Source organism: Coenobita brevimanus, chromosome 100 (genome assembly GCF_032717465.1).
Source record: "Coenobita brevimanus isolate Jiangsu-jjx chromosome 100, ASM3271746v2, whole genome shotgun sequence".
In the NCBI taxonomy this organism is placed as follows: Eukaryota; Metazoa; Arthropoda; class Malacostraca; order Decapoda; family Coenobitidae; genus Coenobita; species Coenobita brevimanus.
Genome location: NC_137053.1, coordinates 4,978,759 through 4,998,111, shown reverse-complemented (window position 1 = coordinate 4,998,111; position 19,353 = coordinate 4,978,759). Strand labels below are relative to the sequence as shown.

General features: G+C 47.2%; 1 protein-coding gene across 1 annotated transcript in view; it reads left to right on the top strand.

Moving 5' to 3' along the window:
- The window catches only part of Mdh1 (malate dehydrogenase 1), a 39,009-nt gene extending 36,719 nt beyond the window's left edge, over nucleotides 1-2,290 (top strand). Inside the window, exon 7 of the mRNA XM_080284232.1 lies at nucleotides 1,282-2,290. Coding sequence (XP_080140358.1) covers nucleotides 1,282-1,380 — 99 coding nt within the window. The 3' untranslated portion in view covers nucleotides 1,381-2,290. The remainder of the gene's footprint in view (nucleotides 1-1,281) is intronic.
- The last annotated feature ends 17,063 nt before the right edge of the window (nucleotides 2,291-19,353 follow it).

The window sequence follows — 19,353 nt, the reverse complement described above, 5'->3', positions numbered from 1 at the left end:
AATCATACAGTATTTCATAACAAATTGTTATATAACAAATTTACCCCACTCCTTAATAAAACTAAAAACCATATCTGTCAAAAACAATTTTACTCTTAGTTTTAAAACTTTCAAAATTAGAGACAGGTAGTGCTGGCTGTAAAGTTTGTATTCACCGCATTACATGTGGATGTATAAAAATTGAATCTGCTGAGAAGGAAAGCAATGTGAAAATATTCTCATGATGAAGAAAACTTTGACCTAATTTTTTGAAATTGCCATAAGGAATAATGTTATTATTTTTCAGGAAATATTATTATTTCATGTTGGTAAGTCATTTAGAAGTGAAGTGTCATTTTTATTTTATCACTGAGGCAAAGAATTGCCTTCTTATTTGGGAAAAAAAAAAAAAAAAAAAAAAAAAAACTTTTGTTTTATTGGTTGGGTAACATGACAACCATAATTTACTGTGACACAAAAATATTATCATTTCAGAAGAAAAGGATATTGGTTATAGAAGCTATTAGATAAATAGAAGTATTATAAATAGTTTTGAGAAAATCAAAGAACAGCATTCATATTTGCAAAGAGCATGTTTTACTTATGTTGGTGATGAGAAATGTTTTTTTTTTTTTTTTTAAATCACTAAGATTATGCTTCCAAGATATTATAAATACTTGGCAGTGTTGTGTTTTTTTAACCAGTGAAATAGAATATGAGTAAGTAGCTATTATTTACTTCTTATATTGTGTGCAAAAATATAACCATTTAATCCAATGAAACTGAATTTGTTATGAAATACTGTACATTATTTAAAAAAAAAAAACAGTAAAGTGGGTAAAATAGTGGATGTTTCAAGTGGGTTTTACTGAAAAAACCTGGGTGGGTAAAACCGGATTACCCACTTCGGTGCCAACCCTGTTAATTACCCACTCACTAACCACCAGGCGCCATAGTTTGGTTATATGGTTACCACTCAGCAGTTCCGCAGTATATTACGACTTGGCCTTTGGTTGTCTTGTGGTTAGAACTCCATAGTCAGATTGACAGCCTTGCCACGTATGTACTTGTTGGTTGATCCCAAGAAGTGACTAGAGCTTTTTTGTTATTGTAGTGCCATCAAGGGAAATAAGCTCTTCATCTGCCCATAAATTTACTGGACTGTGGTAGCCTCACCTGGGACATCAACACCTTGAAGGAGGTAAAATGGGATTGGCTGTTATTTTTACCATTTCTTCCATTTAGCTGGAGGTCTTCTCCAAGTCAGTGGGAAAAGAATATAATGCTGTTGTTCTCTCTCAGGGCCTACCCATTGATGACTTCTCCCAAGGCAAACTGGATGCCACTGCCAAGGAGCTGTGTGAGGAGCGTGATGATGCCATTGCTGCCTGCCAGGATTAGGGAGATGCTGCAGCTAAACCCAGACTTTGAGAACAGGTGCACTTAGTCAGTCATCTTATCAATAAATGACTTAGGAACAATACTCAGCGTACAGATACTCCTATTTTTATATAACAGACTGACAGTAAACTTATTTTGGAATTCAGTCAGTTAACCCAAACTTGTGAAATTTATCCATCATTCCATTTCCACTTACGTCAGCTGTGGTGTGGATGGTTGCACTTCTAGTTGTTTAATTGTTCTCACTCCAATGACATAGTTTTTATTTTATTGTTGCTTCCTCTATATGATTTATTTAGCTCATGAGAGGCTTTCTGAACTGGAAGGGTTGGGATACACCTTTCATTAATCCTTCAGTACAAAAATTTTTTCCTAAGGTAAATAGTCAGTGGGGGAAGCAAGAATAAACCACAGATGATGTCCTCAAGCTGAAAGGATTAATGTTACAACTACTGTTATGGATCAGCTAGTGTTACTAGTGGTTCCACTTGAGCTCAGATATGTCTTTCTAGCTAAGATCAGGGATTGATTAACCACCTTCTAAAAACATTGTTATAGTGTGTATAGTACAGCTTAAATAAACATGAAGAGTTATGTAGTAGTACCTGCATGTATATAGCTTTGAGGTTGTTATATTATGAAACCCTTACCTCTCTCTTGAGTTTAGCTGCCCTCGGATGTCAGTTCCTTTTAATGAAAATTCTGTATGCTGTAGTTTTATTTAACTAGCTGTTGCTTAATACAACAGCACAGTTTGCAGCTTTTATTGACCATGTTAACTTCTCTTCCTAGTTAGTTTGTTGTTGAAATGGGTTTTATCACTGCTGTCTTTAATCTTGCAGAAGATTGGGGTGTATTTGTGTTAAATAAATATGTTGCACTGTCATTGTTTGGCCTCATACCATTTTTTCAGGAGATTGTATTTCCACCATTGTTGCAGCAAACCATCCTATTTATGGTTAGGCAATGTTGGATTTATTTTATAGGTAACAACAGCAAGGCTCATTACCACTGAACATCAGCACCATTACTTAAATTAAAATTAAGGAAACAATTGCTGTACATACACTACAGAGGCACACAAAGAAAAGCACAATAGAACCTTACCAGTTTTGCTTGACTGGGACTCTGGCCCTACCAAAATATCCAAATTACAGTCTTTTAAATGCCAAGTATTCAGGGTATGGCAAAAATCATTGTAGCCAGTAGATGGGTTACTTTAGCCCTAGGAAAACTACCATGACAGTGAAGTGTCGCTGTAAGCTTGGTAACCAACCACACAGTCATCACTCTTAAGCAGGAAAAATTCAGCTACAAGTAAAGTCCAATCTGAGAACTCTCATGTTGTAACTCTGATTACACACCATAGATTTTTTTCTTCTCTCTCTCTCTCCAGCAATGTCTGGCTATTGTTGGGAAGTTATTAGCTGGTTTTGGCACTTGGTTTAGCTTCCAGTCCATAGAAAACATCTGTTGTGGCATGGCCAACTGCAGTATGAGGTTTCTTTTAAAGGAAGCATGGAGTCATTTTTATGTATATGTGGCTTCACTAGCACCTTTTTTAACATACATTTCATAAGTGGTTTCAGTGTTTTTTCAAACCAAACAATAATGAGTTAATGGCAAGTAAGCTTTGTGGAAGTACAGTGACCACTCTGTATACAGTTGTTGTTAAATAAATCCCATCTGGCTGATAAGGAGACTCATCAACCATAGGCAAGCAACTGCCTCTGTGGGGCCTTCCCATGCAGTGAACCGGTGTTCTCTTGTAGACAGCATCTTGCCACATTGAGGCATGGAAAGTAGTGTGGAGGCTTGGTTCCTGGATGGACACAACACCTCCATCTCCACCCAGTTAATGGGAGCATTATACTGTAATAGACTCCATATCACACCATTCTTTAGTTATATGGTTATCACCCAGGGTTGTACTTGGTTTCACAGGTTCCAGGAAACCATTACGCTTAACCCTGCTCAGGTAGATGTTGGTGCGTGTTGCATAGCAGGTGGATGTGGGTTTCCCAGACCCAGAAATATAAAAATTCTGAAATGTTTCCTTTAGTCCAATACTGAAAATACAGTAACATATATAAAAGTTTCTGCAACACAAACCTGTAAAAAAAAAAAAAAAACTTTTCATATTTTTAACAAAAAAAAAGAAAAAAAAAAAAAAAGAAAAACTAATTAAAGTTTGGCCTTCTATAAGAAAAAAAAAAAATCTGAATGGTTGCTTGAGTGGTCTCAAAGCTTGGTATGGGATGGTGCTTCATGGTGTGAAGAGAGGTTGCCAGACACTGCATTCATATCTGCAATCAGGGAGAACAAAATACTGTATCTCACACACCTCAGGTAGATGTGGGTCTCACATACCCAACTTATATTCACATACCCTTATACTGCAGAAATGGAGAGAGGGCTTGAAGTAACTCCCTCACCCCTTGCATGGATACACAAAGTTAGGAAGCCACTGAGAAGAACAGGGCTTCCAGGTACGTGTTTAGAAGTTAATGAACTAGAAAATAGGACAGGGGGTATAGGTCTCTCAGACACCTCTACCTGAGCATGGTTAATGTAGAGCCATCTGAAGTGGAAAGAAGAGTAGTAAAAGAGACAGGAAGGATGGAAGAAATAGGAACAGAGGAGAGCAGACACAAAAGTAGGCAGAACTACAGTATGTAGGTGAAGTGTTGATCAAGCGTCCGTGCATATGGAGGATGTGTAAATGGCCTCCTTTAACCTTGGTACTCCCAAGGAGGATGGGAATGCCGGTGATAGGGAAAGCTGGAGATCCTATTACACTAGCCACGAGGATATCCTGACCATCCCCATTTGCTAACCTTTTCAGTGTGTCACAAACACAGTAGGCTGGCATACTCTCCCAAACACTTTTCTGTAACGATCTCATTCACTACTCAACATGTGTTTTACATACTACACAAAGTACACCACAGTGTCACAAGTTGACACCAGCAAGGGCATGTGGTCTGCATACTTTGCCCCCATTACTTAGTGGTGGACCTGAAAGGAGGTATGGCGCAGGCTCCACCAACGTAGTTTTGCAACTGGCATGAGATGGGGCTCCAATCTGTGCCAAGAGATTACAGGGGATTATGGTTCCCAGGCTGCTGCATCTACCCAATAGAGAGGGGCCCAATCCTGGGAGTAGCGCCTCTGGGGGCTGTCCTATCAGTGGTATGTAATGGTAGGGCAGTTATAATGCAAAGGCACGCTTGGAAGGTGTTCTTGTAGCTGTCCTGGCAGCGTGCCTCAAGGCCATTGTTTGCTGGTGAGCTATGGGTCCCAGGTCCCATGCCTGGACTCGGGGCTGTGCAGGTAGACAAGGCCTGTGGTCTGTCTACACATTTGTTTACCAACTTATGGCTAAAAATGAGAAGCAAAAGCAAACCTGACAAATTAAAATCACCCAAGAGATTCACAGTGGCTTCTTGGGATGTGGGTAATTTGAAGGGTACAGCAGGGGACATGGTGGAGGCTGTGAGTAGGAGGTGGTGGATGTTGGTTGTAAACTGCAATTTAGGTATAGGGGAGATTCAGTCAGAATGATTTGCTGGGGAGGACTGTAGGTACAACCTATTCTGGCAAGGAAGTGAAGATGGGTATGGTGGTGTGGGTGTGCTGTTGAGGAAAAATATCGGAATGTGTCATGAATGTAATGGGAGTGAATGAAAGGATTATAGTAGTGAACATATTGTATGGCAGACTCACAGTTTCATTTATATCTGTGTCACTAGGTTCTTGTTGTTCTTCTTTATATCTGTGTATGCTCTGTAGGCTGGCTTGGATGATTTAGAAAAAGACTGATTCTGAAATGATTTGATACATGTGGTAAGTGGTGTGGGGGATGAGGAAATTGTTATTTTGGAAGGGGACTTATGGTCATGTGGGTGAAGCAACTTAAGGGTATGAAGGGATGTACATGGGGGATGCATATATATGGGGAATGTGGAAGGGGAAAGGATACTTAAATCTGAGGAGGCAATGAACATGATATTGTGAAACATGCATTTTAGGAAAAGAGAAAGTAGATTGATTACATACTTAAATTTGGTGGGGCAATGAACATGATTTTGTGAAACATGCATTTTAGGAAAAGAGAGAGAGTAGCTTGATTACATAGGATTCTGGGGGGAAGTAGCAGTTGGATTGACTATTTCCTGGTCAGGGATGTTAAAGTTACACTCAATCCTCGTAAACTGCAGCAATTTGGGTCTCGACCACTGCCGTGGTTTACAAAATCCGCGGTTTATAAATAAAAACTCATGTGAAAAATTAATTAGGGTCTGGATTTTGGCCAACCACCCCCCAAAGCACCCTACCTACACCTATCTAGGCACCATCAAACACAAACATACAAATTTAGGAATATTCAGAGCAAATATTTAATAGAAATAAGCTATGTTAAGGGATCTCACCTTAATCTTATGACGATATTGCTTAAGTGAATGAAGTGGGGTGGTATTGGGAAGAACTTAGAACCTCTCACCATGAGATGGGGGTGCTCCCTCATGCTGTTCTCCCTTCTTCAGCTCCTCAGCCTCCCTCAGGAAGCCCTCAACGACTGCCCCAGAGATGACTGATGCTTTGACGCACTTCCTCAGTTTCTCCCTGGTTTTGTAGATCGTCCTTATGGTTGACTCGTTCCTCCCAAATTCTTTCGCCAGGCATGCAAACTTCTCTCCCTTCTCAACACGACAAATGAGCTCCAAACGTTGACTGTACGACAATGGCGGCTGCTTCTTGATGCCATAGTGCTTAGAGCGCTTCTTCGGGGGTTCGGAAGGGTCGGTCCATGGAAGGTAGGAGGTGGGGGGAAGTGCACAAAAAAAGGCAGGCACTCTCATACTGCATGGTGATGCTCTGTACTGTGCGGGTTGGCGGGCAGAACAACAACAACATGGCGGCATTAGTATGCACACTTGCCACCAGGGACAGATGGTGATTGGTTGTTGGGTCGTGGTTATCAAACTGAACGCCGCGGTTTATGATTCTCCTCGGAAAAGGCCCACTTCGGTGCTTAGATCCGCGATTTTCGTGACTTAACAGCGATTTAAGGGTGCCGGTAGTCTGACAGCCACTTTGCCACGGTTTACGAATCCGTGGTTTACAAACGCGGTTTACGAGGATTGAGTGCATATGAACTGAGGAGTGTGTGCAGCAACACGAATTACTGGTATGTGACATGGGGCTTAAGGAGCAGGTGGTGAAGAAGAGAACTTATGCACCTCGGAGGAAAATATGGAAGTTGAAAAACCATGCGGTGAGGGATGCCTTCTGTAGCGAGATGAATAGAGTTATGACTGAACAGGAAGCTGTCCATAGAAGTGTAAATGAACAGTACAGAGCTCTCAAGAACAATCTGAGAGTTACCAAGTACTGACTCGAGTGTGTGGATGGACAAGGGGCCCTCTAAGACATAAGGCAACATGGTGGTTGGATGAGGGTGTAGAAGCCACACTTAAGGAAAAAGGAAGGATCTTCCAGAAACAGAAAAGGGGTGGCAACAGAGGAGAATACTTGGCTGTCAAGCATAGGGCGTCTCAGAGACTTTTACTGGATAACCTAAATAGCACTGAAAGGAAGAATATGGTATCTAAGGTGGCAAATCAGATAAGGAGGGAAAAACGTGGATATACTGAGCAGTGTGTGAAGAATGATAAGGTCAAGGTAATAGTGGACAGTGAGGATTTTAAAGGCCCCTGGAGAGAGCATTATTACCAGTTGTTGAATGAGGAGTTTGACTGGAACAGGGAAGGTTTGTCAACAGGTCTAGTGCTTGGGCCTTGGCCTTTGATTGATGCTGCAACTCGTGAGGTGGACAGTAGACAAGATGCAGTTGGGGAAGGCGGCAGGTGTGTCTGGGTTGACTGCTGAAATGCTGAAGGCCTCAGGAAACATACAGTAGGGCTAGGGATACTTACTGATTTGATGACTGTTATGCTTCGTACTCAAGACTCAACCTCTTGTCCCCTGAGTACGAGTAACTGATCTGGGGTTCTTTTCAAGACTGGGTCTAGAGCTTGCAACTATTGGAACAGGGCTCAAAAACACAGGTCAACCAACTTTATACGTATAGTGTTACATAAATATACAATGCTGGACACAATACAACTGGGCAGATTAAGCACACCAGGATGGATACAAAGGACCAGAGCTGGGCTACAGGTACAGGGTAGCTGTAGGTGTCGTCTAGGTTTGGGAAGGGTCCCGTCGGGCATGCGCTTTCTTAAGGGGTACAGGACCACTGTTGTGGGCTGGGTCATCCGGTGTGGGTTGCTGGGCAGTGTAAAGGGAGGCATTTCCCTGGTGGGGCCTCGGTGGGTGTGTCGGCCCTCAGGACTGGGGCCAAATAGGGTGAGCAGGCACACTGCCTTGCGCCTGCTCCGGGAGGAGGACGGCTCGTCACCTGAGCTGGGAAGGTCTCGGCCGGGAGTCCTGAGGCACCCCTGGATGGCTGGGGGCTGAGGCCTTGCCTTGGCCGAGAGGTCGTCAGGGGCTGCCCGCAGGCATCTCTTCCTCTGGGAGTCTGGCAACGATGGGCAGTGTAGGGGCTCTGGCTGCAGTGAGCGTATCCCCAGGCTCACTATGGGGCCGCTCCAGGTCCTCTCCAGCTGCAACTCCACTGGGGAGCTAGCTGTATCCTCTGGGGTGTGGGAAGAGCTAAAGGGATGTCCCACTCAGCCTCTGGAGGAGTGAGGTGAGCAAGGGGTGTCACCCTTGAGGGACATCACAGAGGTAGCAGACAAGGGAAGGACTGTGGCCGTTCCCTCCCTGACGGGCACAGTGGGTGCCGTTGTAGTTCCGTGGGACCCTGGGACTGCAGGTGAAAGGAGGACAGTGGCCGTTCTCTTCCTGGTGAAGTCAGTGGGCATCACTACAGTCCTGCTCCCTGTAGGGGCAGCAGATGAGGGAAGGACAGTGGCCATTCCCTCCACGACGGGCACAGTAGGTGCCACCGTGGTTCTGATTGGCCCTGGGAAGAACAGGTGGAAGGAGGACAGTGGCTGTCCTCTCCCTGGTGAGCACAGTGGGCGTTGTTGCAGTCCCGCTTCCTGTGTGGGCAGCAGATGAGGGAAGGAGAGTGGCCGTTCCCTCCCTGACGGGTACAGTGGATGCCGCCACGGTTCTGCCTTGCCCTGGGACTACAGGTGAGAGGAGTTCAGTGACTGTCCTCTCCCTGGCGAGCATAGTGGGCATCGCCGCAGTCCTGCTCTCAGCAGGGGCCGGAGGTGAGGGAAGGACAGTGGCCGTTCCCTTCCTGATGAGCACAGTGTTCGTCGTCACGGTCCTGCAGGGGGTAGTAGGTGAGAGGAGTACAGTGGGCGTCCTCTTCCCGATGAATACAGTGGACGTTGTCACAGTCCCACTTGGGACAAGTGCGCCAAGGACAATGCACCACCCACCAACTACGCTGATCCTGGGGAAGTAGAGCTCGAAGAAGAAGACACACACACAAGGCCTTCAACACCACCCACTATGCAGGGGACAGAGCTAGCTCCCCAGCAGAGTTGCGGCTGGAGAGGATCTAGAGTGTGCCCATAGTGAGCCTGGGGATAAGCTCACTGCAGCCAGCACCCCTACGCTGCCCATCGCTGCTGGACTCCCAGAGGAAGAGATGCCGCTGGCAGCCCCTGAAGGTCTCTTGACCAAGGCGAGGCCACAGCCCCCAGCTAACCAGGGACGTCCCCAGGACTCCCGGCCGAGACCTTGCCAGCCCAGCCGACGAGCCGTTCTCCTACAGGAGCAAGTGCAAGGCAGTGCACCTGCTCGCCCTGTTCGGCCCCAACCCTGAGGGCAGGCACACCCACCGAGGCCCCACCAAGGAAAGGCCTCCCTCTACACTACCCAGCAGCCCACACCAGACGACCCAGCCCACGACAGTGGTCCTGTGCCCCTTAAGAGAGCACAAGCCCGACGGGACCTCTCCCACACCTAGACGACACGTACAGCTACCCTGTCACATGTAGCCCAACTCTGGTCCTTTGTATCCATCCTAGTGTGCTTAATCTGCCCAGTTGTATTGTGTCCAGCACTGTATGTTTATGTGACTATACGTGTAAGGTTGGGTGACCTGTGTTTTTGAGCCCTGATCCTCTAGTTGTATGCTCTAGACCTGGTCTTGAAAAGAACCCCAGATCAGTTACTCATGCTCAGGGAACAAGGGGTTGAGTCTTGAGTACATAGCATAACACTGGTGGCTAGCGGTGGTTCTAGATCCGGTCAGAGAGCAATGAGGAATGAAAGGGAAAGTCTAACAAATGGCGGCCAAAACACACAAACAATTGCCAAAATTCAATCCTGAACTGTGTGACATAGACATGTACTTTACATGTGCTTGATTAAACCACTATTGGACACTGGATTCGAGCACGACAGGAAGAAAATAGCAAGTAACTCTACCCCACTTGGGAAATGCTGTGTCAAACATCGCCACGAAGATCGTCCCAGAGCTGACATGGGCGAAGATCATACAAATCGTGACCTAAGCAGTCACACCATCACTAGGGAAAGTCGTCGCTTTATCCCAGCTTGACGCCCTCACCTATGACGGCAACCAGGCCAGGCGACTCGTCACCGTCACTTACCCGGAGACTGACACGGCCACCTGGGAACAACATATCTTCAATACCCTGTTAAGGATCCTCCCTAGCACCATAAGGGAACATTTCACACTCTATGACCCAACAGGAGACCTCGACAAAGATGTCCACCTTCTAGCCGCTCACCCCACCCCACAGCACATCGGCGCAGTCAGCAAATTCCCAACACAGAGGGCACCACACCCCAACCCATGGATGCCCCCCACTCATGGAAGCCCTTCAACAACACCCACTATACCAAGGGCACTCCCTACCAGAAGACGCCTGCCCCTAAGGTGAATACTAACCTCATTTCTATCACCCAATGGGAATTCTCCGCCTGCAGTCACTGATGCCCTATTCACGACATATGTGAACAGCTAAAAGCTGCCCGGCGCAGACCAACCACCCAAGGGTACCGCAAAATCTCCTCTCTAGCTCTAACCCCCTACCTCCTGGATAAAATCTAAGGGTCAATCAGGAATACAGAGATAAACAATGGAGAAAATTCCCCATAATCACCTAAATTGATAATAATGATCTAATAAATTCAGTACTGAACAAAACATGTATAATTATATACCAAAAGAAAGGTAATAATCTCTATTTTGTGATGGCACAAAAAGAATTGTAAAAACTTGCAATGGGTAATCACATACAAAAAAATAAATTCATCACCAGCTCTGGCCAAAGACATGAAGAATTGAATATCTTGTGAAAAATGCCTGTACAGGCAAAGTACTTACAAATAAATCTTGGCAATGGTATATACATGCTTTGAGATTGATGGAACATTACTGCTGTTGCATTTCATGGTGCCTGATATAGTGACATGTACCACAATATCCAGTGTCACATCTGGGGCAGTAGAAACTGGACCGCACATGCTTGGCATGGTTCCCAACACACTTTCTCACTTTCCCTGCTGGTAGTTTTTTCAGTTCATGTCCATCTATTGTCTGTACAACATGAGGTGGAGAAGCTATTGGTGTGGGTGAGAGTCTACTTTCTTGAATCTGATCTGCTGTACGGCATCTTTTCAGGGTTTTTGGAGGAGCATGATTTTCAACAAGGGCCTCTATGACAGAGATCATCTACTTGTATCTGGATAGAATTGGTTGATGGGATGTATTTTTCTTATAGAGTATATAGCTGTTGAGAACAGCTGTGCCAAACAGAGAAAAGGCTGCCTTTGTTGTCCACTTGAGTGTTCTTCTTTCTGAAAGATAGGTGTAGAGCTTAGTGTCTTTGAGGCCAACACCACCCATTACTTTATTGTAGTCAGCAACAATGCAAGGCAACTCTTTGTTAGCTTTCCTCTCTCTGATCACTGTAGTGAAGCCACCTTTTGTGACTGTTGACAGGAGCACAGGAGTCTTTTTTTTCCATCTCTGTAAGCTACACACAGTAGTGGCCCTTTCCTCCGCTGGGATACTTGGTGGTTTCCTAACTTTTGCCTCACTGCTTTTCCTGGCAGACCTTTCCGATTGATTCTCACTGTCCCTGCTGCTGTTGTCTGCTTCTGCCAGAGGTCCAAGAAAAGCTTGGGTGAGGAAAAGTAATTATCCAGTCCCAGATGATGTCCACAATGCAGGAGGTCTGCCTGGGTCAGTAGGCGCATCACTAGGTCATAGGTTGCTCCATTTTCACTTACTGGTGTGCCTGAGGTCCCTTTGTACACTTCAAAAGTCACTGTATAGCCTGATGCTGCCTCACACAAGCACCATACTTTCAGTCCAAAACGGGCATGGTGCTTGTTAGGCATACATTGGCGTAAATGAGGGGTTTTACCACAGTACCCCATGATACTTTCATCAATTGAGATATTCTTCTCAGGATAATAATGAGCCCTGAACACTTTCACAAAATGGTCAATTAGTGGTTGAACTTTGTACAACTTGTAAGCAGGATCTTTTACCTGAGGCACTTTACTGTTATCACTGAAATGCAGGAATTTCAGGAGAAGTTCAAACCTCTGTCTACTGAAATGATCCTTGAACCAAGGTGTGTCCTGACTGAGATTTGAGCAGTCCCAGTATGACCTGATACTGGGTTTTCTTATAAGCCCAATATTCATCATTACTGCCAGGAATGCATAGAGCTCTTTCACTGTTGTTTTGCCCTGCTTTATCCACATATGCACTACAGAACTGGGTTTCTGCCTCAAATACTCAGAATGACTTTCAATCCACTGCTCTGCATATCTGGTCGTCTCAGTAGCTATAATATTCATCATGTAATGGCTGAAAAATAGTTTGAAATATTCCACTGGGTTTGCATCATTGTTAGGTGGATGTTTCAACCCACTTGCCCCTATAAATGGCACTGGAGGAGGGCTCACATCATTATCTGGCACCAGATGCCACCTATCTGCGGGTGACACAACACTCGCCCCACTTGCGTCACTGTCACTACCTTCACTATCATCATCACTGTCACTGCTCATGTCATCTACATCAACTTCTTCATCACTAGTATCATCACTAGGCTCCTCAGTCAACTCTAAAGTACTACTATGCTCCTCAGTCACGTCTACGGCCTCTAAAATCTCGATGACTACCTCCTCGTCACTGGCTGCCATGGTCGGTCAGGAATAAAAGCGGTCTTATTTCAGTCGATCTACAAGTAAAAAAGCATTGTCATGTCTATAACATCGATGAATATCAACCTCAAAGCACTCGTGTATATGTAGAGATATGTAATTCCTTCTTATTTCAACGCTAAATGTCTCAAAATATGACCAATTATGAGAATACCTGCTCACACACGCACGTTGCCAGAAACCAAGCCACGCCACTGCTTCCTTTAACTCGCCCATAAAACCGTGAATTCTCATTGGTTGGCTGTATCAGCTGGGGAAGTGATGGGCCAATGGTAACACTGGGCGATGGTGAAAGGTTCCCGGATGTAAACAAATCCGTGCTGCCAGCTAGACCGGGAAATTTAAGCTGGGCCAAATTTTGGCCCTTAGGAGTCGGTCGGTACCTAACAAATTTTGGCTCCTAGGAGTTAGAGGGCTACGACAAGTGCACCGAGAACGACACCTCACCCGCCGACTCCGCTGATGCCGGGGAAGTGGAGCCAGAAGAAGAAGACGCCCCAGCTGGATTTTTAGGACCGCCCCCGCACCTTCCCACGGTGGCGGGGGCCACCTCTCAAAAATACCGCCCCCCAGTCTACAACAAGGTGAGACCGAATGGGGTAAAAGCGATGCTACTGGTCGACACAGGAGCAGCCAGACCCTGCCTCTACAGTCACTTCAATTCCCGCCACGCCTCAACTTTCGGCCCGCTCCTCCCCACTTCAGCTCACCTCGTAGATGCGGGGGACGTTCCCCTGCCGATACATGGGGAAACCCGGGCCCTGCTTGCTGTTTCCCACCAGAAAGTATCAACCCAGCACAAACTCATCATTCTTGACTTGACCTGCCATGCCTACGATGGCTACTTAGGGCTGGACCTTCTGCAGAAGTTACATACCAATATCGATTGTCACAAGCGACATCTCCACTTCCAGAAGCCTCCAGACTCACCCTCTGTACGTGCACACCTCCACCTTCTCCCTCGCCCTGCACCCCCCGCCATGTCCTCTACCCTGCCTCCTATCCCCCCTACCCCTCCTGCTCCTTCACACACCACGTTCCACGCTACCATTGCCTGTTCTGTTACTATTCCCCCTCAGCACGAGGCCTGGCTTCACCTGAACAGACCCACCGGAACCTCCATTCTATTCTCTCTTAACCTGCCTTCTGGAACCATCTTCTGTCTGTTGTCTCCCACCTTCCTCTTCCCCCCCACCTCGGGGGTGGTATACATTGCCAACATCTCACCACCCCCCTCACCCTCCCCAGAGGATTAATGGTCGATGAAATGGAAGAAGCTGAACCATGCCCACCACCACCCTCCTCTCCTGCCACCCTACCCCCTCTACCAGAACACCTCTCGCGACACCTGACTGACAGCCTCCGATGCCTCCTCCTGGACTTCCAAGACCTCTTCTTGTCGGGACCGGCAGACATCAGCCACACCACATACCTGGCGCATGAAATCCACACCACAGGACCACCCATTCGTCAACCATCACAGCGGAAAAACCCCAAACAACAGGCCGAAGAAGACCAGCAGGTCCAGGAAATGCTCAATATTGGCATCATATCCCCATCCACCAGCACTTGGTCCTTTCCAGTTGTCCTAGTTAAAAAGAAGGACGGCACCATGCGCTTCTGTGTGGATTACCGACGACTAAACGATGTGACCACAAAAGATGCCATCCCCCTACTCAGGATAGGCGACTACCACGACTCCCTGTACGGAACATCCTGGTTTTCCACCTTGAATCTCCAATCAGGATACTGGCAAGTCCCTTTGCACCCGGAGGACAGGGAGAAAACAGCTTTCACGACCAGCAACGGGAAGCACTATGAATTCAACGTCCTCCCCTTTGGACTTTGCAACATCCCCGCTACTTTTTCCGGCTAATGGAGTCAGTCCTCAGCACCCTCACCTGGTAAATTGCCTGGCGTATGTGGATGATGTAATCATTTTCAGCTGGACATGGGCCGACCACCTCCAGTGGCTCAAGCAAGTCTTCCTTCATATTCGAAAGGGCCGGACTTAAGCTCAGTCCGTCAAAATGCGTCCTGACTGAATGGTCCGTCTCTTTCCTAGGACATGTCATCTCTAAGGAAGGCATAGCACCCAACCCTGACAAACTGCATGCTATCGCAGACCTCCCCCTACGGTGAAATGTCCACAAAGTTCGCACTTTTATTGGGTTTACGTCCTACTACTGGCGGTTTGTGAAAAGATTCGCAAACATCGCGAAACCCCTCCACGACATGACAGAAAAGGGCGAACCTTTCACCTAGACAGATGATCACATTACAGCGTTTTACACCCTCAAGACCAGGCTCATCACTGCTGCGATCGTCATATTCCTCAACTACACCCTGCCCTTTCACCTATGCACCGACGTATCCGTAGTGGCGAACGGTGCCATCCTTGCCCAGGTCCAAGAGGGGCGAGAGCTCATAATCGCCAGCACCAGTTGTACCCTCAACCAGGCCAAGAAAAACTATGCCGCCACCAAACGAGAATGCCTAGGCATCATATGGGCTTTGGAACACTTCTGAGCTTACCTCTCAGGCGCACACATCACCATCATAACCGACCACCAGTCCCTGCAATGGCTACGCCAGTCCCAGACCCACAAGGCCCAGCTTATCAGGTGGTGAGAAATCTCGAAGAATTCGACCTCGGGATTGCATACCAGCCTGGCAAGTTACACACCAATGCCGACGCCTTGTCCCGACTGCCCATCAACTCCATCAGTGCCGCCACAAGCCTCCTACACCAGTGGCGAAACAAGGATTGCCCCAACTGGATGCCACCCCATGTATTTTCTAAGTTCCACCAGCACGGCGACCACCTGTTCACCCAGTCTGAACACATGGTGCTCGACACTGACACTGCCCTTGATGCGATGACCCACTTACACTCGAATAACGGCATTCATCACGGCACCAAGAAACTATCTATCTGTCTATCTATTGCCGGATGCCTCAATCCCTTTCGGGGTGGCCACAAACAAATCGCCTCCACGTCGCCCTGTCCCCCGCCATTTCAATGCCCTGCTCCCAGCTCACACTCCCCTCTCATATACCTCTCCACTCCATCCCTCCATCTCATCCTCGGCCTCCCCCTCCCTCTCCCCCCTCCACCTCACTCACATACACTCTCTTCGTCAGTCTTTCACCCTCCATCCTCTCCACATGGCCAAACCACCTCAGTGTATTCCTCCTAACGCTTCCTATCACATCTACATCCACACCACAACGGTCCTTTATATCCTCATTTGTCAGCCTGTCTCTCCATGTGACTCCACAGGCTTCTCTTAAATAACTCCTTTCCACTGCTCTCACTCTTGCCTTGTGTCCTTCCAACAACCTCCAAGCTTCACTTCCATACGTTAGAGTTGGTATCACAATACTGTCATGTAGTAACTGTTTCACTTCCATGCTCACTTCCCTGTTTCTTATCACTGCTTTCAAGGAACCAGCAACCTTTCTTCCCTGCTGTACCTTTTCAAGCACTTCACCCTCCAAACCTCCATCCTTACTCATCACACTACCCAAGTACTTAAACGTACTCACATTTTCCAATTCCTCACCATCCAACCTCGATATACATTCATTGACTTCACCTCTCTCAAAAACCATCACTTTACTCTTCCCTACATTCACCTTTAGATTCCGTTTCTTACACACTCACCTAAACTCATCCACCAAGCTTTGCAGCTCGCTTTCATCTTCATTCAACAACACAGTATCATCTGCAAACAACAGTACAGGGAGTTTCCAAACGCTACCCTCTCTCACCAGGGCCACTCCAACATCCCCTACCCTACCTTGTACCTCTTTTATTACCCCATCCATGTACAGATTGAAAAGTCATGGAGACATGACACATCCCTGTTTCAACCCAGCCTTCAAAGAGAAAACTTCACTCAGTTCACCATCTACACACACTGCAGCCTTAGCACCATCATACATACTCTTCACAGCATTCAACAACTTCCCATCTACTCCATATATTCTTAATACTTTCCACAATCCTTGTCTATCGACCCTGTCATATGCTTTCTCCAAATCCATGAAAGCCGCGTACCGTACAACTTCTTTCCCTTCTCTAGAAACTTTTCCACTAAAGATCTAAGAATGAATATCTGATCTACACAACCTCTTCCCTTCCTAAAGCCTCCCTGTTCTTCTGCAACTAATTCCTCTGTTCTTTCTCTAACTCTGTCAATAAGTATCCTACCATACACTTTTCCTATTATACTAAGAAGACAAATGCCCCTATGATTACAGACACTTCTTTTTCCCCTTTTCCTTTGTACAAGGGAATAATTATACCTGACTTCCAATCCTCCGGGACTCTACCTTCCTCCCAGGCCAATCTGCACAACTTCCACAACCATTCTACTACTATCTCTCCCCAGTGCTTCAGCATTTCACCACACACTCCATCAGTTCCTGGGACTTTCCCCAATTTAACTTTCTTCATTGCTTCCACAACTTCTACCCTACTGATTTCTTCCTGTCTTCCCACCTCCCTCCTTCTCCCAGCCATTCCCCAGCCACTTATACTCGCATTACTTCCATCCTCTATGTTCGACAATTCCTTACAGTGTTCTCTCCATCTGCTCACTTTTCCTCCCTTCTCCACTAGTAATCTACCATTTTATCATTCACTCCCCTGCTAACTTCAATACCACCCTGTCTTACTCTGTTCACCTCTTTCTAGAACATTTTCTTACAGTCCCTCCACTTTACACTCAAATTCCTTCCAAATTCCTCATCCACTCTCTTCTTACTCTCTCTTACTAATCTTTTCACCTCTCTCTTTCTTTCTACATATAACTATCTCTTCCGCCTCTCAACTTCTTCCACGCCCCTATTTCTCATCTATTCATTGTATGCTTTCTTCTTTTGTGCCACAGCCTATCTCACCTCTTCATTCCACCACGCTGTTCCTTGCACCCCCTTCTGTCTTCTCTTCATCCCACACACCACATCACATGTTGCACATATTTCTTCTGTGAATATCCTTGACACATCTTCCACGTCCCCCATCTGCTCCAATTCATATTTGCCCAATCGTTCCTCCACTTCTCTTTTATATTCTGCCTTTTTCTCATCCTCTTGTAACCTTTCCACTCTCCTTGCAAATACTCCTTCCCGTCCTTCCCTTCTTCTATTTCCCCATCTTATTTGGATCTTGATTCTGGCATCCACCAAGTAGTGGTCAGAAAGTCCATTCCCCCAACCTCTATAAGCTCTATAAGAAACTACTACGGGTACTTAATGACATGTACTCGACACCCGTCCCCTCCAATCTGGCCAAATTAGTCATTCAGGCCTGTCAGGCCTGCACGCTAGGGAAGGATATCACACGAACGCCTGGTCCTTCGGGAGACATCACCGCCCACTAACCATGGCAACTGCTGTCCATGGACATATAGTCAGCCCCCTTCCGCCTAGAGCTGGCTACAAATACATCATTACCTTCATGGACATGTATTCAAAATTCCTTATTGCTTGCCTGCTCAAAGAACACCACGCCGTTGCTGTGGCCGACGCCCTCGTCTGCCACGTCTTCCCCTTCTTCGGCATTCCCTAAGCCCTTCACTCAGACAACGCCCCGGAATTTACCAGCAAAATATGGAAGGAACTCGCCACCATCTTCGGATACCAGCTCACCCACTCCTATCCCCACTGGCCCCAAGGGAATAGGATATGCGAGAGAAGCCACCTCACCCTCCTCGACCAGGTGCAGGCCAGAATAGAAGAAACGAGAAACAGGGATTGGCCAGCACACATAAAAATTGTACAGTGGGGTATGAACACCTGCCCCTGAGAAGACAGCGTTACTGCTCTTGAACAAGTGTTCGGAGAAACCCCTCTGACACCACCTACAATCCCCTCCACGTCCCCCACGTCCGACCCCCTTCACCACCTCAAGATCCGACTGCATCATCTACAAAGACACCAAGACGTTTAACCTGACATCGCCCCCTCTAACCCCTACAAGCCAGGGGACTCAGTTATGGTAGCCCAGCTACCAGTCCCGAGCAAGCTCTCACCATGGTTCGTAGGACCATACAATTATCAACATCCCAACCCAGCGTACCTACCGCAACCGCCATGTGCGGCTTTTCCGCCCCCCACCCGCCACCTCCCAACCATGCCACACTCACTCCCCCACACACCATGCCGCACCACCCCCAGCCACACATCTGATTCATACGCCTGATACATTACGCCCTCTCACTCCTCACCTTCATGCACTCCCCCTTCCACAATCACGTCCCCCACTTCACCCTCCACCAGTTCCAAACCCTCCCCACATACCCCCGCCACACCCCCAGCTCACCACCCACCACCACAGGACACAAAGGTCCCGCCACCCGACCGTCTGATCCCCCACCCACCCCACCACATGACCAACGCTCCACGCCATCTACACCTGCCCTAACCACTGCCACCAGTACACCCACACATTCCTCTCCCCCACCCACCCCATTCCACACCCACATCCTACGCCAGACCCCACACCAGCCCCTCATCCTCGACCACCGCCACGACCCCACCTCCTAACACCAGAACTCCACCACCCAAACAAAAGACCATCCACCCTCACCCGGCCGCATCACCACGTGGCCCCTTATCCTCGCCACCCACACCTCTCCTCACCACCACCACGACCAGATCCGGCCGGCTCTCACCCACCAGCTAGATACGCATCCACACCCTCACCCCCAATGCCCCAAACACCACCCAAACCACCCACCTCGACCTCCCCCACTCCCAACATAT